Source organism: Coccinella septempunctata, chromosome 5, assembly GCF_907165205.1.
Source record: "Coccinella septempunctata chromosome 5, icCocSept1.1, whole genome shotgun sequence".
NCBI lineage: Eukaryota > Metazoa > Arthropoda > Insecta > Coleoptera > Coccinellidae > Coccinella > Coccinella septempunctata.
This window is the reverse complement of record NC_058193.1, coordinates 9,888,674-9,912,964: the sequence shown is the minus strand read 5'-3', so window position 1 is coordinate 9,912,964 and position 24,291 is coordinate 9,888,674. Positions and strand designations below refer to the sequence as shown.

The following is a 24,291-nucleotide window of genomic DNA, read 5'->3' as shown; positions in this document are numbered from 1 at the left end:
CAACGTAGAAAAAATTGACGAAAAATGTAGTAAGGTGAGGAATTTTTTGAAAAACACAAGAACTCAAATATCTCGAAAACTGTTGATTTTTGGTTATCAATAAATATGGCTCAAACGACAGCAAATGAGTGATACTAACACCTCCTCCAAGGTTCACGTCTAATTTGGAAATACCCTGTATATTGTGTTAATTTGTATTTGTGATATTTTTTTCAAGAACTAAATAAATGTTAGTCATACGCTAAATAAATAAATAAATTGCATTTAATTATCCGGATTAAAGAGGTTGTACTGTTTATACATTTTTCACACAAATTAACAACCAATTTTTAGTCCTGTTTATTGTTATCATACACTCCATTTTATTATCTATATTTTATGTTAATTTTAGGACCTCTCAAGTTCTTGTTCGACAATCTTCCTATATTCATCAAATCCTCCTTCTATACTTTTAACAGAACCACTGGCACAAATCCACAATTCTTTACATACCATGCGTATTAGTCTTTCATCGTGGGAAACTAATATAACGCCACCCTAAAAATACATTGTCATTCATAATCAGCATTCCAGAATATTTATTAACAAAAACTCACGGTAAATTTATTTATAGCTTTTCCAAGTGCTTCGATTGTTTCTATGTCTAAATGATTAGTGGGTTCATCAAGAACAAGAAAATTAGGGCGCTCCATGCACATTCTAGCAAAAGCAACTCTCGATTTTTGACCTCCTGATAAACTTGCAACAGTTTGAAGAGCTAGATCGCCAGATATTCCAAAACTACCAAGCTGTCTTCTATACTCCTCACTAGGTTTACCTAAAAATAATAATAGTTTTAAAGGCAGCAGACATGAATGGGTAATTAACCGCCTTTGGCGAATATGACCCCATAGTAATTATCACATTATGATCAAATCAGGTGTCAAACGATATACTACTAGCGTGTTCTTTTGGCAAAGCTAGTGCTGAACTGGATCACAGAACATCAAATATGAATAAGGATCTCTTGAAATTATTGCTCTGTTTTTATAATAGGTCCTTTCGTTTGCATAAAAAGTGTAGCACTTTTCTACACTCGATTTAAGTAATCGTTGGCTGATTGAATTTACACCAGTGTAGAGGAACTGTAGTTTATCTACATCTATCTATCTACATCTCTATAAATCATCCATTATTTATTTTCTTTTGGAGGAAATTAGAGATCTGGGAATAACTTTGAACTTCGAATTACCGTTTGCAACCCAAATTGAGCTTGTTGCCAGAGCTTTCAGAAAACTATGAAAATACTAATACTCTCACGAACACTGGTGAGAGGGCTTAAGTAGCTGTGATGATTCTTCGAGCGTAGTCGACGGAACACTGTGCGGTAGGGTCTCCCATGTCGATAGAGTCCAAGTTGAGCGATGAAAACTAAGACTGACCCCCACCTCCTGGCTGTAGTATCATGGCCGAAGGTATTGCACGTGGGTAAACGATGCAAGGCATGCAAGGGTCAGACTCCCTCATGTCCTGTTATACCGTCATGTAGACTCTGTTGTCTGTGGTCATGTCTCGCGGGCAGAGGATGCGTGGCGGGGGTTTTGACTTGACCGCCTGAACCGAGTGTAAAAAAGACACAATATACACTCTCTCCAAGACAAGGTGAAAGAGCATATGCCGATGTCTGCATGGCTAGTTGGAAGACCTAGTCCCTAATATGCGAACTCCGGATACCAGGCGACCCCCGGTTTCAACAAGCCTTTCAGGGGCATGCGGGGCTCTGCCAATGGTGACTATACTTCCTTAGCTGCTCGTGGACCAACTATGGACCAAATAGTAAAAGAGGAAGAAGTAGAAGGGCCTGGCACCAGCCCTAATGTGCCAAACAAAGAGGAAGAAGAAAGCCTCAACCAGACTGGGGAACAGGGCGCAAGTCCTAGCTCCATGGCTGAAGAAATGGTGCTAAAGAGCAGCGATGAGAAAGTCTTTAAGAGGCTCAAGAAGTTGGAGGTCAAGGGACCTAGACTCTCTGGGCCGCTAGGAAGAGGATGAAGTTCCTCAGTTCCTCATAATTGAGGGGATGGCGCCGGAAGAAGCCAGGAGAAAATCCTCTAAACCAATTGGTCCGAGGCCGAGAACAAGCCAGGCGACCAAAATAATCCGGACGGAGGACACGCCCGAAGGCACAGATCAGAAACATGAGGCAACGAAAACCTCACAATCCTCAGGAGCCTCGAAAGCTTTTGCACAACATGGGTCCACATATAGCCAGATTGCTGCTGGTCTGAAGTTGGCATCATGGATAAAAAATATCCAGCGGTGCTCCTAGAAGTGGATAAACTGAAGGATATCGAGGAAGCAATTCTGCAGACAATCATCGCAATGAGAAAAGAGGACACCATAAAGCCTACATTCCAGCAGTTGCATATGAGTCCAGGTTGGCTTCGTCTGACATGCTCTGATGACGCCACAGGTTGAGTGGCTAAGGAACATTCAGTCAAACCTAAAACCTTGGGAGGGAGCTGATCTGAGGATCGCCGAAGAGCCTGAACTGCCTCACTCGGAGATCCTGATCGGCTCTCCCAAATAGCCTTGATCTGTTCAGAGCGAAAATACTCAAACTGCTTGAAAACCAAAATGAAGGACTAAAAGGCGAAAAAGCTGATAGGCACTGTAAATGCAGGAGCTTCAAGTACGCCGAAGTCGACCACCAGCTCTAGGAGGAGGGTTATTCCGCAAAGGCGTGGGAAAAAATCTGCGGCTCTACCCAAACAGCCCAAGGAAAGACCAACCCCATAACGAGCAGGTGTCTTACGTGCCTTCAGATAAATCTTCAGTACTCCAAGGCAGGCTCTAGTGCCTTATGTCTAGAAGATACATTATATATACAGGGTGTTTCATCATAAACTGGACAAACATATATGGTGGGTAAATGAAACCGGGAGAATCACTTTTGCCTTATGACATATACCCCGTTTTCGACGCATAGGCGAGATACAGGGTGTAACCCTGTATCTGTATTTGAGCAATATTCTAATTAGTGTGGTCAGTATGTATAAACCTCAAAGTAACGGTTTCTGGTTACATCGGAGTATTTTTGAGTGGTCAATTCAGAAAAGATGAAGGAGATTGAATGACCATGACTTGCTGCAAAAATCATCCTCTGCTTTTCTGAAGGCGGAAACAGGAGGATTTGTTTATCAAGATGGAGTGATACTAGATACTAGAATCCTTGATGGTATAAGAAGGATATAATGCAGGTGGTCACCTCAACATTTTGCAGGACTTGGCGTGATCGACGAAAACTCTTATGCACATTCTGTCTGCTTGCAGCTTTCATTCTTTATCAGAGTATATAGAGACACAATGCGAATTCCTTACTTCCATCTGAGAGAACCTCCCAAAACCAGAGCAGTTGTTGAGAATGATAAAGCTCGCATATATGGGAATCAGGCTTTTCCAACAACGCGACATAACCACGCAATAAAGCTCGATAAAGTTCTGACAGAAAAAGAGCTCAAAGAATTGTTTGTCGTCGTATTCCCTTCGCTGCCGAAAATAATGTGGTAGTGAACGAAAAACGGAAAAGTGAAAAATACAAAGGATCTATGTTCGAAATGGGGGCTCCATACCCAGTGCATAAAGTTTGAATGGTTGTTCTGATTGAAGAATTTTTGGATTTGAGAACTAACTACGTTACTGAATTGGAGATTATTCCGGCCTAAAGAACCCAGAGTTCTCTAGGAATTGGCGTGGGAAATGCAGAAAGCAGTATTGCTCGGGTCACTTGGTTTCATCAAGACCCATGAACAGTACGAGCCTCTTAAAGCTCATCTCTTTTGTTAATAGACGCTGTAAAAGCAGGATGAAGAACTATCTCAAGAACGTGGGGACAACACCTGGTTCTGTCACTAGTGCAAGAAAAGGGGGATTCTGGACGTGAAAATGATCAACGCAGCTTCCAAAAAAAGTGTTATAGCTTGGAAAATGATGACCAAACCCTAAATCTCTGACCATACGATAATCGCATATAGAATAACAGGACAGGAACTGGTCTACCATTGAGATCCATCTGAAGAAAAACTTATAACAGTTCGAAATTAATAGGGCAAACCACTTGCACTACGATCTGGAACAAAGAGTCGATCAGGGAATTTTGCAGGCCTTCGACTCTACTTGTCCACTCTCGGAAGTTTGAACAAGTGAGTATGCATCTAATTTATCCTATTCGTGCATGGGCTTATGCGGACGATTTTAAAATCTTTTGTGATATAGGCTCTATTGAATATTGTGTTTCCTGCAGCGTGCTTTGGACTCATTGTTGATTTGGTGTGGTGTGGTGTGCATTTCTAAATGCAATGTCACGTACACCTATCTACTGTATAGTTATAGTCTTGATGGCAGCGTCCTGAGCAGAAAAACGGAAATAAGGGATCTTGGCATTGTTTTTGATCAAAGATTTACCTTTGTTCCTCCTGTTAATCATTTACTTGGTACGACGGCGACGCCAAGAATGTATGGATTCATCGTGCTTAATAGCAGATATTTTTCTGCTATTAACCATGATTTTGCTGTTCAATGCATTTGTGAGGAGCAAACTGGAGTTTGGATGCATTGTTTGGAACCCAATATACGGGTGCCATAGACATCACATGGAGGCCTTCTCTGGAAGGTTTTTCAAGTAAGATCATGCAGTTTTGTTGCATAAATTGCATGAACTCTTGAATGGCACATCTACTAGCTAGAGTAGGATTTCATGTACGACGCCCAAGTTCTAGACCCGTACGCTTGTTCAACCTTGCTACGCCCAGAACAAATATATTGTTACAGTCACCTGTGTATATGATTTGTTCTGAATTCAATCAAATCTCGCATCTCTGTGATATTCACTTTGACAGAGTTTACATGCTTTGTAGAACTTTCATTAAATTTTGTGATAATATCACTTCTAATCCCACAGCACTCAGAATACAAAAGCAAAAGGTCATGACAAAAGGGGTAATAAACAACTCAATATCGCTCAAAAAGCCAGACGGATAATTCCGAATCGATCCGATCGATTCCTTCCCATGAGTAGAGAACTCATAACTAGTATCCTGGTTATTGATAACGAATAAAAATGTAATCAATATCTAAATATTTCAGAAAATGGTTTTGTGGCCACTTCAATCAGTTTCATTCTTCGATATCGAATTTAGCGAACCAAGTCGGATATCTGTGAGCCGCTTCAGGCAATAGACAGATATGGAAGCATCTGTAACGTCATTCGGTAATAACGTCAAGCGCTATTAACGTTATGACGCATGCGTATATCCATTTTCAGAATAACGGGCGGTATTAATGTTACCGCATCCCGTAATTTACGGGTGGATAACGTAGCACGTTATCGTAATTAACGATGTTTTCTTGCCTTGCGCACTTCTATTTTTCCATTTGTTTTGACAGAAATAGGTTATGTTTTGAAACAGGGGTCTCTTAATTGACATTGAATCGATTTTTTTTTTTGAGAATAGTAGCAGAAGAGACTAAATGAGTTCCTCAAGAATAATCTAATAACCAAAGGTAAAAGTGTATATCTTCAATTAATAGGTCACATGAAAGAAAGAGTCGAATGAAAATAGAAATTTCCATCCTAGTGTTTAATTCTGAGTACCTATTTCAATCCCATATCGATGATTATGAACTATGTAACTTGTTTTCAATAGGAAATACAAGGGTTCAATTCGTGCTTTTTTATTAAGACTCATAAAAGTAGAAACATCTAGATTGGACATTGGCTTATGGCTTGATGGCAGTAAAGCAGTACACAAATAATTCTACGTTATCTCTACATCTCCTAGAGATGATATTCCAATTTTTCTTGGTTACTATAGTGGCCACTTATAGGTCCATGTCCATGAAGTTCAAAATTATGAAAGCATCACTGTGACCAGGTATTTTTCAATACAGTTTAATCTACCTCCACAAAAAAATTCCTGTAGATATGCATCCATATAAACGCACATAATACGCAAAAACAGCATAAAATCAACCCAAAAAGCATAACCTATCGACCTTTGACATTTACCGATCATCTGTTGCTTACGCTAATAACGTAAATTCGTATCTTCCATACGACTAAAATCTTAGCCAGATAGCGCAAATCGTTATTCCATTACCGCATAACGTTATTAGCGTACGTCGGCGTTATACGCTTCTTCCATATCTCTCTAATAATAGAATGACGCAATGACGCCGAATCTGTTACACAGAAAGACTCGCATACCTATCGATAGATAGCGAAGCGGTATTAAAACATAATCGCGTGTAACTCAAAAACTATAATGGAATGGTGCTGTCAAAGATTCATACGGCACTAATTAGGCACTAAATATTTGACATTGTTTAAGCATTGGTGCTTTCAACTTTTCGCTAAATTCACATTTGCCCAAAACACAACCGAGTTGAACTGAAAATGATTTCGCAGCCTTTATAACGGCACTAATTAATGCAACGAAAATTTCATGAAATTACAAGCTTAAAGTCGTATTTTATGAAAACGGTTCATTTTTTCCATTGGTTCTAAAAGCACTAATAGGCACTAATTAAGAACTAAATATTAGTATATTTTTTCGAGCGTGAATTGGGTTGCCCGACTCCGGTTTGTCAGACGTTTGTTGACCCAGTCGCTCCCGATTGGGAGGAAGAGAAACTTTGTCGTCTGTCAATCACGATAATAACATTCGTATCGTCGCCGTGCGTAGTGAGAACCACGAAGTCGGTGCAGAAGGAAGGTGAGTCCCTGTTTTCTTTCCCTTTGGGATCCTCTTTCTGCTACCAGACCAGTGGAGAATCGCCAGGTTCATTCTTAAGCCCGGGGTAAGTAATAGCATTTTCAGCAGTTCAGTTGTTCAATATCCGCAATAATTATCATCTGAAATTGGTCGCAAACTCTTTGCGGCCAATGAGTATTAATTTTATTGTGATGTGAAAATGTGTGCAGAGCGTGGAGTCAGCACTAACAATTTGTCAATTTCTCAAAAACTACAATGATGAAATGAATATTTTATACGGCACTAATAGGCTCTAATCAGGTTTTGAATATTTGACACAGTTTCAGAATTAGTGGATCCAGCTTTTCGCCAACTTCACGAACCTATATTATCGCCACTATTCCTGACGGTACCTGGGAATCAATTTTTTATCAATATTTTAAGACAATTCGAAAAAATTGTTATTAGTTATTTCAACAAATTTACAGGAATTGTTGGGAAGATATATTTTCGACAATATTCAATTATATTAACGATGCCTCATAATACAATCATATCATATTATCCTGATTCTGCGTAGGTACCGAAGTACCTACCCCCCCTTTGTAGCTTGTACGAGTTTCTTTTTCACCAGTTGTGCTCTGTGTAAGTTTTTTACTGTGTTCTTATGCCACCTTAGGCACAATAGATAGAAAATCACCATCAACTATTGCGATGGTGAAAATTGACGTGATTTGATGTTCCAACTTACCAGGAAATGCTTGCTGCAGGAGTTCAACAGAATTGACAGTCATATCTAATTGGTCCACATGATGCTGACTGAAATATCCAAATTTCAAGTTACGGTGCACATTACATGTACCAGAACTTGGTGGTAATATATCCATGATGATTTTAAGAAGTGTTGTTTTACCGGCGCCATTATCACCAACCTACAAGAAGAATAGATTTATCAGTTTTTCCTGTCATGTACGATATAATATAATATACAGTGGGTTTTACTGGAACGAGAACAAATCAAAACAGAGAAACAAAACTTTATTCGTCGACGTTTCGTCTGAATTTTCAGACTTCATCGGGACTGATAGGAGATAGTACGCACAATAAGACCAAACAAAATATCTTACATTTTCAGCAGGCTTACTCTGAATAAATATTGGAAAAAATGAGTTGTATGAAAAAATAGGTGAATAACGTGGAGACACAGGGCGAGAATAAATAAATCAAACAAAATTACAGACTAATATAAACTAAAACGGATTCAACCTAGCAATAATGAAATAACATGTGATTCGTACGGTGATATACGTTCCTTGAATATGTTCAACAAAAAACAGTAAATAATATTGAGACCCTGTGTGTCTGAACGATGATTGACCGTATCATTCATATTTATTTATTTATTCATTCAATGTTTATTTCGAAAAGCCAATACATTTAAACACATATACATATATATCATCAGAATAACATACAGTCAAAATAAGAAAAATACAGAAATTTCGCTCAGTAATTACAAAGAAGCATTTACTCCACCACTATGTAAGGCTCCAGCTTAATTGACAGTACGTAATTTCCTTTTGAAAACATATTTGTTGTCCATTTGCTTGAAACGTAGAGGTAATCTATCAAAAAGCTTCATACAAACATACTTGGTCCCTTTCTCTGTAACTGTCAGTCTATGAATGGGGTACACAAAATCAAGGATGTCGTGCTGCCAAACTCTTTGAATATATTATGTAATTTGTAGGACAATCCAAGGAAGAACACGAGCTTGAAATACTTTGACCTTGCAGTCACCTCTGGTTGTGAGCTAATGTGTATGCTGTTAGTTGTATTAGCTCTTGTATTGACGTTGCTATTACTATTTAAAAAGCAAATCTGATCCCGCTTAAGTTTGTAGTTATTAACCACCTTTCTGATATAGTAAGGTGTTGCTCAAAAGAATATTTGTTATTTTCATAATGTTTTTCTTCTCAAACTTCTTATAAGTATATTTTCCTTTTGTTGGAAGCTGTGATTAATCATAATCATTTATTCATCCTTTAGGACATGTACATACATGTATAGGACAAGTCAAATTAGAGAAGTAAACGATAGTGCAGTTAATCAGTGATACAATCATCATAGTATTCTTTGGCAGTGTAAGAACATCTACTTAATAACAAGCTTTTAACTTTCTTCTTGAATTTATTATAATTGAGAGATCTCATTTCTAATGGTAGATGATTGAAAAGTAAGTAGGGGACATCTCGAACTGAGCGGTTTTGTGCTGGGGGATATATAATTTTTCCTCACTTCTGGTGTTGTAATCATGAAAGCTGGATAATTGAATGATATTTTTTTCGTTCTCCTTCACATACAAAAGGGATTTCAGGATGAAAATACAACACAAAGTAATGCCATTTCCAACAAACGAAGGTCTGCATGACATACGCGGGGATAAATTGTACATCATGCGCAAAATGCGCTTCTGTAGAATGAAAGCCCTACCACGCATTTTCCTGAATATGATTGATTGTTATAGGCTATGTTGCATTTGAATTCTGAAATAAAATTTGAATGAGCTTCAATGTTTCCCAACGAAAAATTTAGTCAAAAATGCAAGCGGTCAACAAATTCCTCTCATTTCAGAACTCAAATGCAACATAGCCTATAACAATCAATCATATTCAGGAAAATGCTATGTTAGTCCAGTGAAGAATCTCAATTTGTTGGGAATCGATTGGATCACGGTGTTTGGATTGTGGGACATTCCACTGAACTCTATTTGTAATGTGACGTCTGTGTCAAAAAAAGATATGTTACCCTTAATTCCGAATAGTAATCTACAAAATGTTCAAGAATTACAGGAGAAATTTCCTGCTATATTTGATGATAGACTTGGTCTTTGCAAAAAAATGAAGGTGGAATTGCATGTTTCGCGAGAAACTAAGCCAGTTTTTCGTCCAAAACGACCAGTGGCTCACGCTGCACAGGCACAAATTGAAGAAGAACTGAATCTCCAGTTGATTATTTTGAATGGGCTGCACCTATTGTAGTAAGGAAAAAGGCAAATGGGAGTTTACGTATCTGTAGAGATTATTCGACAGGGTTGAATGATGCTCTTCATCAATTCCCTCTTCCCACCTTGGATGATATTTTTTCGAAATTAGCCAATTCAAGAATATTCAGCGTTATTGACTTGTTTGATGCATTTTAACAAATTGAGGTCCAGGAAAATACAAGGAAGTACCTCACAATCAATACTCATAAAGGCTTATTTTCTTACAATAGGCTTCCATTTGGAATCAAAGTAGCTCCAACATTGTTTCAGCAAATTATCGAAACGATGATATCAGGATTGGAAGGAACAGCAGCATATATTGATGACATCATCATTTCTGGAAAGAATATAGAAGACCATCAACGGAATTTGCTGAAAATTTTACAGAGGATTTCGTGAATTCGGGTTTCATCTCAAGATTCAAAAATGTAAGTTCAATATACCCGAAATCAAATATTTGGGAAATATTATCAATCAACACGGAATAAAGCCCGATCCTTCAAGGATTGAAGCAGTTATCCATATGCCCCCACTACACGATATATCTGCACTACGTTCTTATCTAGGAGCAATTAATTATTACGGAAAATTTGTAAGGAATATGCACGAACTTCGGAAACCGTTCTACCAATTATTGAAGAAAAATGTAAAATGGAAATGGAGTAGTGATTGTCAGCAATCTTTCGACAAAATTATGGAAATTTTACAATCAAATCTCCTATTGACTCACTACAACCCAGAACTTCCCATTGCAGTAGCAGCAGATGCCTCTAATAGTGGTATTGGCTCTTGCATATTCCATAAATTCCAAGATGGATCTATGAAAGCAATCTATCATGCTTCCAGATCGCTCACAGACACAGAAAAAAAGTACAGCCAGATAGAAAAAGAGGCTCTTGCACTAGTATTTGCAGCGAAAAAGTTCCATCGTATGATATATGGTCGCCGTGTGATTTTTCAAATTGATCACAAGCCATTACTTGCAATATTTGGCTCAAAAAAAGGCATTCCTGTGCATATAGCAAATCGGTTGCAACGGTATGCTCTTATTCTGAAAGCATACTATTTTGAAATCGAATATGTTAAAACAGAAAATTTTGGACACGCTGATATACTTTCAAGGCTAATCAACTTCGATGCAGTTCAAGATGAGGAATATACATACATGTATAATTTCTTCAATAAGAATTGAAGCAGAGGTCCTTCAGGTTCTGAATATTGCCATTGATGCACTTCCAGTTACTCACAGGATGATTCAAAAAGAAACTTCCAAATGCAGGAAGCTTCAAAAGAATACCTGGCCAAGAAATGTTGAATTGAATAAAGAACTCAAATCATTCTACGATAGAAGAGATAACCTTTCGGTCGTTGATGGATGTTTGATGTTCGCAGAACGTGTGGTAGTTCCAGAAATTTTCGAGCGTCGTATTCTGCCCCGATTACATAAAGGTCCTCCAGGACAAGAGAGAATGAAATCCCTTGCAAGGAGAAATATTGATGCAGATATTCAAGATCGTCAGAAAATGTTCAAGTTGTGCTGAAGTGGCAAAATCTCCCCCGAGAATTCCACTTTCGCCATGAACTACACCGGAAGGACCCTGGCAACGACTTCATATAGATTTTGCAGGACCAATTAAAGGAGATTCCTTTATGATTAATGTTGATGCTTATTCGAAATGGCCAGAAATAGTGAACAGGAAAACTACGACAACTGCATTCATCACCAGAACATTAGAAGAAATTTTTGCAAAATTCGGAAATCCCCAAATTCTTGTTTCCGATAATGCAAGTCAATTTTGCAGTCAAAGTTTTCAAATATTTTGCAAACAAAATGGAATCGATCACATAAGGACATCACCCTACCACCCGCAATCCAATGGTCAAGTGGAAAGGTTTGTCGATACTCTCAAACGAGCATTGAGAAAAATTGAAAGGCCGGACAACCATTTCGACAACAGATTCAGACATTTTTAGCGACTTACCGAACTACACTAAGCCGTTATACGCCAAATGGAACATCTCCAGCAGAAGTGCTCCTCGGTAGGAAAGTTAGAACAACTCTTGACCTATTGTTGCCATGTCGAGTAGGTCATCAAGGTAACGACAATGATGCTATACCTTTCAAATGCTGATGAAATATAAAATATTTTCAAGGCATGAGCACCTCCGGTTTTTCCGGAAATGACGTCAACTTCCATGTTTCAAATTAGAACACCATATTTTTTATTGCAGAAATAGATTCCTTAGAGAATTTCAAGTTATTTTGATGTAACATTTTTCAGTTTTGGTTGGAAAATTCTCTCTAAGCGGGAAAATTCGAAAAAAAAATCGAAAATAGAGCTCCGCTGACACAAGAATAACTTCGAGGTTTTTGGATGGAAAATTTTCATTTTTGGGATTTTTCAAGATGTAAGATTGATGTATCCACATTAAAAATTGAAATCGCGATTCATGATACAGGGGGTGAAAAAATCGCTTTCAAAGTTAGGGATGACAAAATCGTGAAAAATTAATTTTTTCAAATTAGAACCCCATTTTTTTATGGCAGATATTGAATCTACGTAAAAAAATAATGTGAGTGTATGCATCACACCCCTTGCCCTAAAGTGGATATTTTCTGAGTTATTCACAAAAACTGTTTTTCGTCTTGAATTTTCAGCTATTTCTTTTCCCTTCACGCCAAGAAGATGAAATTTTCAGGAACTGTTACTTAAACCATGTTTTAGATTTTACTACCCTAATATGCAAGAGAAAAAAGTTACAGGTTGTTCCTAAATAGATGGCGAATTTTGATTCGAATTTATATCGGAAACCTCTTTATTTCAACTAATCGGCCATCGGTTTTCTCTCCAGTGATAAATAAATAATTCCTTATGAACCATATGCAAAAACTTACCATGTTTTACATTTTTTTTTATGATAGATATCATTAATTACATCTGCCAAATTCCTCTTTATTCAGTAGCATTTTGTGTTTACTATTAATTTGGTGATAATTCGTATTAAGTTATAAAATCGATCACTATGCCTAATTTTACCAATGAAGATTATTTAAATCTCATTCTACTTCATGGAGAATGTAATAAAGTTGTAGATAGAACGATTCGACTGTTCATTGAGAGGTTTCCTGACCGACCCAGATCAACGAGAGATACCATTAACCGAGCCATTAACAGAACCATGACAAACTTGAGAAATGTCGGATCTTTCGTTAAGAAAACTATACGCAGAGAAAAAAGTGTAGTAGAAGATGAGAACAACGAAATTACAGTTCTTGCATATTTTCGTGTGAATCCTCAAAATTCTCTCAAAGATGCCGAGATTGATCTAGGATTATCTCAATCGAGTGTTTGGAGAATATTAAAAAAACATAAAATGCACCCATATAAATTCAATAGGGTACAGCATTTGAAGGAAACTGATTTCGTCAGGAGAACAGAGTTTTGCGAAGCTATGATGATTCGATTTCAAGAGAATGAAAACTTTTTGGACTGTATAATTTGGACAGATGAATCTAAATTCACTAAGAATGGTTCTTTCAATAGGCATAACAGTCATTATTGGGATGAAGAGAACAACCACCACTTCAGACAATGGAACTTTCAAGAGACCTGGAGTTTCAATGTTTTTTGCGCCATCAAAAATAATGCAATTCTCGATGTTCACATTTATGATGGGACTTTAACTGGTAAGATAGAACACTACACATGTTTGCATTATTTAAAGAATGTTCTCCCTTAGGAGATAGATATTCTGACATATTGACTCAAATAATTGAGCCGCTAGTACAGAACCATAATGACTTATGGTATCAACAGGTATCTACAGGCTATTTGAAGATCGATGGTTGGCGAACAATGGTCCACACCTTTGGCCACCACGTTCTCCCGATTTAACTCCTTTAGACTATTATGTTTGGGGTAGGATAAAAAATATTGTCTACTCAACTCCCCTGACTGATAAAGAGGACTGCATAGAACGAGTCAGAAATGCGTTCAGGTTTGTTTAGATTTTTAGATTCATAGTTTTGAAACTCAATTTGGTTTTTAAACACTTTTGCAGATCTCATCCTCCCGATGAAATAAGAAGAGCAACGCACGAAGCATTCCTGAGACGTATAAATAAATGTCTAGAAATTAACGGTCAAAACTTTGAGCATCTTCTCTAGTTATAACTGCCAGAGTTTGCCATGGTTCTCCTTATAGTAACTTGAAGTCGGTTTCAAGAAGGGGTGAAAAATCTACAGCAGGGTTCAAATAACAGTTCCTGAAAATTTCATCTTTTTGGCGTGAAGGGAAAAGAAATAGCTGAAAATTCAAGACGAAAAACAGTTTTTTGTGAATAACTCAGAAAATATCCATTTTAGGGCAAGGGTGTGATACATACACTCACATTATTTTTTAACGTAGATTCAATATCTGCCATAAAAAAATGGGGTTCTAATTTGAAAAAATTGATTTTTCACGATTTTGTCATCCCTAACTTTGAAAGCGATTTTTTCACCCCCTGTATCATGAATCGCGATTTCGATTTTTAAAGTGGATACATCAATCTTACATCTTGAAAAATCCCAAAAATGAAAATTTTCCATCCAAAAACCTCGAAGTTATTCTTGTTTCAGCGGAGCTCTATTTTCGATTTTTTTTCGAATTTTCCCGCTCAGAGAGAATTTTCCAACCAAAACTGAAAAATGTTACATCAAAATAACTTGAAATTTTCTAAGGAATCTATTTCTGCAATAAAAAAATGGTGTTCTAATTTGAAAAACGGAAGTTGACGTCATTTTCGGAAAAACCGGAGGTGCTCATGCCTTGAAAATATTTTAGATTTCATCAGCATCGTGAAATACTTATAGGTGCTGAATTTCATGAAAATACGTTCAGTAGTTTCCCGTATAAATATGGGTGAGGTTCCTCGTAAAAGACCCTGTATAAATATACACATTCCCCAGGTCCGTCCGTCATTGAACTGGGGATAATCTGGTCAGCCCACCTGAACATCATCAACTCAACTTCTAGCCTATTCATGAAACATCGCCTAATAGTTCAGTCACCCACCGCCAGATGCTAGGGTGAAAAATTTCAGTTCTCCGAGGCACAGCTGCGCCCCTACAAACCGGAGAAGGAACTACAACTTATTTTGGATTCATTTCTCTGAACCGCGTTGTTCCTCTAGGTGGGTTTAATACTCAATGGTTTCGGTCAAGTTTTGTTCTGGTTCTAGTTAACAACTATTCTATATATTCTGTCAAATGATTTTGTGAAATGTTATGATACAAAAGTTTTGATGTCAGCTCTAGGAAGTCTGTATTTGAAAAAATTTAAAGAGAATATTCTCATTTTTCTCAACTAAAGCCCGTTTGTAACAGCCGAGAATTCTCTGCAGAATTCTCTACCAAATTATGGTAAGAAAACGGCAGAGATTATTTTGTATGCAACTGAACAGTGAATTCTACCGAAAGTGCGTATGTGACGGTAAAGAATTCACGGTGCATGAATTCTCTAGAGAATTCTCGGCTGTTGCAAACGGACTTTAGACCCTGTTTTAGTCTATCTTAGGTATATTATCTGATTGCCCCTTTTCAAATCCTTCATGCATGGTATTGAATATAAACTTGAAGAGTATCAGTATAAATAATGTGAATACGAAGCAGAACACACTGAACGACTAAACAATCCACTATGGAACGAAGTGCGTTCACATCTGCGGATTGGTACAGGAGTGAGCGCGCGAAAAGTGTTTCACTATGACGTCACACAGAGGCTTACCGCTCCCGTCAGGAATTGAATGTTCACGGGGCTGTAAAATCCAAACTACTAGGTCTTTATTGACTGAAACAAAAACTAATGTGTTTATACATGTTACGGCTAAACTTAGTTTTATCTTCGGTGACCGGCTAAGGTTCGATAAAGTATTCATCTGCGTCAGGGAATTTCATCTTTAGACGGCTGATGTGCACATTACCCAGTACGAAACGGCTAAAAATGTATTCGATGAACACGCGTAGGGGTGATGTCTTTTGAATGGTCAGATGGGAGAAGACGAACGCACGCGGACACGTTTTTGTTTCAATTTTTAGAATTGAAATATGCAAAATAGCATCGAATGCTATAGTATTGAGGTTTCGTGACATAACGCCCATTGGTTTTCAATTTAACATTTAATGAGTTATTTCAATCTATCTAGGAGATTAATGCTCATCAAATCGAGCCTAAGTTTTTTTAAAATCAATTCACATACACAAGTTATATTAACAGTTTTCCACAGGACAATAGGAACATGAATAGTCGATTGTCTTTTGATGAACCATATGACCTCACAAGGAAATGAAATGTTACACATCAGATAGAGAGTATTTTTTCTGTGAACAGAAGTATATTTTCCCTACCATACAATAATTGGGTTCCTGGAAAAATTTTCTACGAAATAGAAACGATAGTTACTATAATGTTGCAATTTCTTTCCAACCCTTCTACTTCTGCAAAAAAGAAGAAAAAAAAACCATGAACATGAAATTACATAATTAAAAACACTTTTTCTAGCTGATTTTGTTAAATATTTATTCCCAAGTCATTGAACATACGGATTCCAAAATACGGCTTGTCGCACAGTGGTCCGAAACCCCGAAAAGCTGGCCAAAAGTCAAATACGTTTTCGATTCGGGTGGAAGTCTGTATTTAGGGGTTTTCGGTGTCGCTGATTACGAATTTGAAGACAAAAAGTGGAAAACAAAATGGCGGATCCAAAATGGCGGAAATGTTTACGAAAACGTACTCAATTCGGGTAAATGTCTGTACTCGGGGGTTTTTGGGGTCGCTAATTACGAATTCGAACTCGAAATGTAGAAAAAAAATGGTGGATCCAATATGGCGGAAATTTTTTTCGGAATCGTATTCAATTCGGGTAAAAGTTTGTACTCAGGGGTTTTCGGGGATGCTGATTAAGAATTCGAAATCAAAATGTGAAACTAATAAAAAAAATAAATATTTCCCACAAATTTTACAATCGCCATTTTTTTTTGTTTACGGGTTTGGGGGTGTGGGGTGGTGAGGATAGAATTGAAATATCGAAGTAACACTTGACACGAATTTTCGTTTATTTATTTGGAATCGATTAGTCGCCTTATTCAAAAGAAAAAAAAATATCCTAAACAAGAACCAACATCATCCCCAAAACCAAAGTTGCAGCCAGAAGCAGCTAATTTTTTGGTAAGTTTTGATGAAATTTCTAAGCAACAGTTTACATTTAGTTTCAGGGTGGGGTTCGTTGGGGGTTTTGACTTATGGCTTTTTCTAACACGACTTTTCAGAAAGTAAAAAAAAATACCTCTACTTTCATTGATGTTTTATCAGTGGCGGCTCGTGATCTAGTTCACTAGGGGGCTACTTTTAGAATAATAATAAAAATATGAAATTTTAAAACCAGTTTACCGCAAAATTTTTTATAATTCTTTTTAAAACATACCTGTTCTTATCTACTTGCTCGTTCTGCTTAATAATATTATGCCGGTAAGCTGAATCTAATTGAGCAGCGATATTAGTCGTACCCACAAAAATATAACACTATTGCCCGCCATGATTTCAAAACAAATACGAACACACGCTAGATTGTCAATGCGCTAACGGCTAGAGTGAAGCGGATAGGGGCGACTTTTATCGTAGCCCTTTTACTTCGTATCTGACCGACACGAAGAGTTGCGGGTGGAACCGAATGACTGTCCGAATGCAAGAAATCGGGGCTATACGATTCATCGCCCATGCAGGGACGGACTGCTAGATTATGATTGAAATAAACAAAACTGAAGGAGTCGCATGAAAGTTATACATTAATAAATTATATAAATAACCGTGGAATCTAATATTTTCATTAAAAATCGTATGGAAAGGTAAATAACATAAAAGGATTGATTTCTTGTATGGGGGGCGTAGCCCTATAGCCCTCACAGACCAGCCGCCACTGTGTTTTACACTTCATACATCTTTAACAATAATTTCGAGCAACAAATTTCAAATCTACCTTTTTTCCAGAGAAAAATCCATTTTACAGAATCAAAATCCGTTCACTTTTCGCGATTCTATACGTGTCTAAACTTTGTCCTATTTTAGAAGCGCGATGAGCGAACGATTTTCATGCTTAACGCTCATAAATGGTAAGCGATTCCAAGCCAGATAGGGACGTTTTCGCTTTCTTAATGCCATTAATGGTTATAATACATACTACTCTGAGGTTTTTCCCTAAGCTCTTGTATCAAACTCTAAATTGTATGATACCCCGTTACACTAACCTTTGCTAAAACTCATACATATGCTATATTGTTTGATAACTAAAAATGTATTGCTGACATTCAAAAGAATATATATATATATATATATATATATATATATATATATATATATATATATATATATATATATATAAATATATATATATATATATATATATATATATATATATATATATATATATATATATTTACATCCCGGCATCTATAGGTCCTCACCATATGATCCAGCAATAGGTCCTCTACCAAAACCCATGAATATATATCAGATTTCTCTGCGTATATTGGTTATTTGGCAAGGTTCGAATGTGAATCCGCCCTAATACTGGTCAAGAAAAAAAAAATTTCCTTCGCAACTTACTATGTTTGGGTCCTCCCACGAAAATGTTCACTTTGGCTCCTCCATGTGTATATATTTTTATCCATTTTACGATCCTTCAGTCTTCCGCTGTATATAGAATATACAAAATGTGGTGGATAGTTCTTCCGATGTATAATTTTCTTTTCATTTCACAGTGGAACAGTCCCCCGACAGTGTTGTCGGAATTAATGATCATAAAATTGACGGTTTTTATTATTCGATTCGTTTCACCAGTAGTTTTGTCTATAGTGAATCATCACGTGTTGTGGTAACAAGAATATATTTCGAATGAAAAGGGGTACAACTCTCGACTTTTTAATACAGAGGATTGGCCATATGATACATCATATGAAAGCTCATTCTTTCAACTTTTCATAATTTGCAGCTTTTTGTACAATTGAATTGAATTTTAATAATTAATGGTTTTTCATCATATCCCCTAAGAATATTTCCTGATTCGTGCTCTTGCATGGATCTTTTCTCAAAGATATCATATTTTTCGATTCTGTTTATTATTCAGTTTTTTAAGTTACTTGAATCAGCAAATATTTGCTCGTGGAAAAGTCAGAAAGTCTTTAGGTCAGGAAAATCGACAGAAAGTTCAACTTCAGTTTGAAACAGATACTATGTGAATTAGTTTTCCAAAAGAAATTTGCCATAACTACTTTTTAAGAGAGAGAATCACAAGTTAGAAAATTATTTCATTGAAAACTATAACTAATTATTGAAAACTATTAGTTTCACAAATGTTCGAATGTTCGTTGAAGAACATTTTGTAACATCGCTGGGGTCATTTGTTGCCATTCGTTGACAATACGATGACGTAATTCTTCTGAGAATTCGGGCTGAGTAGAATGAATTCTTTTTTTTATATGAACCCGCAACAAACAACAAAAAAATCGAGTGGTGAAAGGTCAGACGATCGTGAGGGTAATTCTGAAGATCCTCTTCTTCCAATCCAACGATTTGGAAATCTATTGTTGAGTAACCCCATTCTGCTGAAATACCAACTCATCTTCTGAATACTGCTCATTATTCTCGATAATGTCAGTCAACATACTCGTATTGAATCAAAGTGGTTTTGAACGTATCCCCATTCAGATTTCCTGGTAAGAAAAAAGGGCCACTTATGCGATCACCAAAGATTCCAGCCGAAACATTCAGTTTTTCTTGGTGATGTGTATGAATTAACAAAGTTAATTTGGGATTTTCATCAACCCAACGAAATTTAGATCATTGGTCAATCGCTCACTCATCACTTCACATGGTCCGAGAGCTTGCAACAAAAATGGTCCAGAGTTTTTTAATGGCGCAAAATTAAATATTATTTATGTAGTTTTGGGAGTGTACATGAGTCAGCACCCACTCGCAAGGTCAGGTAGTGGAACACCTGGCGGCGCCGCGCTTTGATGTGGGTATGAAAAATTACAACATGTTCTGAAAATGTTTTATAATGATTGAAAATTTTCAGAAAACTAGTATATGGTGCAAAAATATGGAGAAAGTGGTCAGACTGCATTTTTGTGCAATACGGCGGATCAGCATCCCTCATAAGTTGTCGCCGAGGTTGTCGTCATAACGGTGTCAGTGAAAGAGTTTTGTAATGGCTGAAAATGATTTTACTGTTTAATTATCATATATTATTTGAGAATAGAAGAATCAGATGAGTAGAACAGAGGCAGTCAGCATACGCTCAATTTTTTTTTTTTTTGGTGAGGCAGGGAGAAAATCTGCAAATCAGACGAACCACCCTCTCCGGAGGAGAAACAAGTGTGGGGTTTCTCACTCTCTTGAGCTCGAGACCCACTAAATACCCTTAACTGCTTCTTCATAGGTTCCGGGCATTTTGCCTATTAACCAGTTGACTCTTATGGTTTCTGGACTCTCACACGATCATAGTCGTGTTGATAGTTGTATGCTGCCTATAGCTTTTATAGGTTAAGCTCTTCTTTGGTTACATTTGAATCCTTAACTGATATCTCGGTCTTCGGTGGTAGGTTCTTGACCTTCTAGCTTCTTCCGTTGGATCGTAGTCGACTAATCTTCGTAGTTCCTCATTTGGATGTTGTTTGACTTTGTCGAATATCCTTTCCGCCTTTCCCTTCATAAATTCTGTAACTGGTTCCATTCCAAGTCCTTGTAGATTTGTTTGTTCCTAACAAACCAGGGTACAGGCCTCAGTGGCCTGTATTCTCTTGATGTGGGGCTGCGAAGCCCCATGCCGCCGATCCATAAGTGAGTTGTGGTCGCGCAATAGTTTTAATCATCGTCAACTTGATGTTCTTATTCATATGACTTCTTCTGAGTACGAGTGGATAAAGTCTCCTCATTGCGGTTTTTGTTTCACCAACTGCACATTTGATGTGGTTTTTCTATGTAAGTCCTCTGTCAAGCTTCACTCCTAGGTATGTTGCTTCATTTTTCCATTCAACCTCTTCTCCATCAACTTCAAGGTTTTCTTCCATCCCCAATCTTCTCTTTCGCAGTAATATTGCTTGAGTCTTTCTTCATTGATTTGGATTTTCCATTTGATGCACCATTTGAGTAATTCATCTATGGCTTCCTGCAGTCTCTGGTGTATGATTTCTGGGCGTCGATGTCTGAACGCTATTCCCGTGTCATCTGCGTACAAGGTGAGCATATTTCTAGCATTCTTCGGGATATCATAAACGTATATTAAGTAAATCAGAGGTCCAAGTACCGATCCTTGAGGCACTCCCGCTTCCAGTTGTCTGGTTTGAGAGGTTGCTCCATCTATATTCACATAAAAGTTTCTATTCCTCAGATAGTTCCTTATAATCTTGCATAGCTTGGTCGAATATCCTGCTTTTTTCATCTTGTAGATAAGGCCTTCGTGCCATACTCTATCAAAAGCTCTCTCGATGTCCATCAGAACTAATCCTGTGGCCTGTTTGGTCTGTATATTCCTTAGGTGACCTATTCTATGAGCCGTAGCAATTGGAGTTCAGTCGAATGTTCTCGTCGAAATCCAAATTGTTCGGGTGGGATTATCTTCAACATTTCTGTTTCCTCATTCAGCCTTTTAGCGATAACCCTCTCGACGATTTTCCCTAGTGCTGATAGTAGACTGATTGGTCTATAATTTTGAGGAAATTTCCGTTCCTTTCCAGGCTTGTTGAAAACTATCATTCGTGCAGTTTTCCATCTCTTTGGGTAGAATTCGGTCCTCATCACTCCATTTGTAATATTCGTCAAGACTGCTATTTCTTTTCTAGGCAATTTCTTCAACATATAATTCGTTATCCTATCTTCTCTCGGCGCCTATTCCTATTTTTCAATTTCATTATGATCTCTTTGATCTCTGTTGGTGAAGTCGGTTTTGGAATGATTTCGGTTTCCGGTGGTTCCATCATCAGTTCTTCGTTTGCCTCCACTTCTTCTTCTAGATCTTCATTGTCATCATCATTTCTGTAGTTCATTCTGGCTTCTCTCTCAATTGAGTCGGCAAGTCCTTCGGCTTTTTCAAGTCTCGTATATACCATTCCGTTAGCTCCATGCAGTGGAGGTATAACTGTCCGTTCTCGTCGTAAGCGTTTTTGCATTTTTCAAACTGAGTGATCTATTGTATTCAGTTCACTTAATCTCTGGTGCCATCTGTTATTACGCCGCATTTTTCAATATCTGACTATGCTTATTCAGTTTCTTCTTGTCTTCTTCTCTTTTTGTTTTTCTGTAGATTTCTCTGAATCTTCTGTTCTTTTTTATAAGTTCCTTTGTATCCCTTGGCGTATCTCCATGTGAATGTTTCCGAATTGGTTTCCTTATTCTCTTGGTGCTTTCTTCATAGGCTTCTTTTATTTGATTTTCCAATTTTTCTACTGCTACATCTAATTCATCCTGGGTGTTTATTTGGGGAATTTCTGTGATTTTCTCTTGAAGTAAATTCTTATATTTCTCCCAGTCTGTGCGATTCTTGGTTTGTGTCTCTTCTTCGTTTCTTGGGCCATGTCCCACTATGAATTCTATGGGATTGTGGTCTGAAGTTCCGTGTCTTCTATTGTATCGTTGCTGATTTCTTAAACGATGTCTTTCATTACGACAATGTCCAGTACATCGGGTAGTCCATTTACTCTTGGTATGTAGGTCGGTATATCATGTCCTATCACAACTGCATTAAGTTTTTCAGCATAAATCTTCAGTCTTCTCCCGTTGGTATTTTCCACCCTACTGTTCCATTCCTACGATTTGCAGTTAAGATCACCAATTATGATATACGCTCAAAATGCGGATATTGAAATTGTTTATACAGCAATGCGTGTTGCTGACAGGTGTCTACCTACCTACCTACCTACCTGAACTTGCTAGTGGTTTGTGACTCATGTACCAACACCCTCAACACTACATCATATTCAATTGTGAGCCATTACAAAACTCTTGCCGATTTTACATTTAACAGAATGTGAGATGAGAGGGAAGGATGCGTTTCAAAGCCTCTCCACTGAAATGCCATTCTTACCTACTCGCAGTTTTTACAAACGAGCCTCTGGCGACCGAACACGTGCGGTATAACATCGAAAGGTCGAGCAGTTCAAATACTTGGGAAGCTTCATTAACACTCTAGGGTTGCGTTCACAAACTTACTCAGCGCAAGCTCTGAGTAAGCTCTGATTACCCGAGGCGTTCACAAACGTACTTTTAGTTCCTCAGAGTATGCTCTCTGAGCATGACCATACTCATACTCTACTCTCGGAGTAAGTTTATGAACACACCCTAGGGCTAAACTGAACACAGAAATACACAACTGTATTTCGGCCTCACGGATATTCTCGAAGCTAAACGACAGAGTGTTTCAAAATCACGACCTCAATCTGAAGACTAAAACAGCTGTTTAGTGGTCCTCCCAACGCTTCTTTACGGAAGCGGAAGCTTGCACAAACAAAACAACGTCATCTAAGACATTATGCATATGCATTATGCACATGGTTCCATAAAGTTTCAAATGCAGAAGTCTTGCAGCGCGCAAGTTGTAAAACTATTGAGACTCAAGTAACGAGGTCCCGACTCAGATGGAGTGGCCACATTCTGAGGATGCAAGACACAAGACTCCACAAAAAAGCTCTGTGTGGCGAATTCACAGAGAGAGCTCGGAAAACAGGAGGCCAATATAAGCGGTTTAAGGATATACTGCATCTATCCTTAAAAACAGTTAATGCCAATCATAACTGAGAACAACTAGCGTTAGACAGATCACAGTGAAGGTCTCTGGTCCACAGTTATAATGAGAAATACAGCGGCGGCCAGATCTGGTCTATCCATGCCAACAGTGTGGAAGGATCTGTGTTTTCTCAGTCACAGGAGGGCACACAGTCGCAAGTAGCCCTAAGGAATTGTTGGTTTGATCGCAGTTTTTTTTTGGAGCCCTTTTTGTAGATATATTCTTGGTAACGGGATACAGCAATAAATGAATAAATGAACAGAATTCCAGGTGGCACGGCGGTCAAAATGATCTACAGGGTATGTACAAGATGGAATTTGTACGGGTGGAATTTATGGCGCTTCGAAATGTTCAAAATGCTACGCTGAGAACCAGATTCTGTTACAAGTTGCCTCGTACTCGATTTTGGATTGGGAGCTACCGGACCAAGAAAGAACTGTCACATTCACCCCTTCATTCATTTTTACATTTCGCTTTTTACTACACACTGAACCAGTTTATCGGAACTTTGCCATGAACTCGAATACGTATTTTCGATTTACATTTCGATCCAAATGAAGCTGATTGAATAGTTCAGCCGTTCTCTTAGGTTAGCACATAGGTTATTTTCGAAAGAAGTGAAAAAATTTCCAACCTCTCTGTAATCGTGTAAACCATGATTTCGACTCAACGCAGGTTAAACAATTTAACTAATCG

The 24,291-nt window shown here is 37.7% G+C and overlaps 1 protein-coding gene across 3 annotated transcripts in view; it reads right to left on the bottom strand.

Moving 5' to 3' along the window:
* Positions 1-323: 323 nt before the first annotated feature.
* LOC123314401 (ATP-binding cassette sub-family F member 3) overlaps positions 324-24,291 on the bottom strand; it is a 154,975-nt gene continuing 131,007 nt past the window's right edge. For all 3 annotated transcript variants that reach the window (XM_044899684.1, XM_044899685.1, XM_044899686.1), the window contains 3 exons: positions 7,483-7,663; positions 597-817; positions 324-537 (listed from right to left, as the gene is read on the bottom strand). In XM_044899684.1, coding sequence (XP_044755619.1) covers positions 388-537; positions 597-817; positions 7,483-7,663 — 552 coding nt within the window. In that variant the 3' untranslated portion in view covers positions 324-387. The remainder of the gene's footprint in view (positions 538-596; positions 818-7,482; positions 7,664-24,291) is intronic.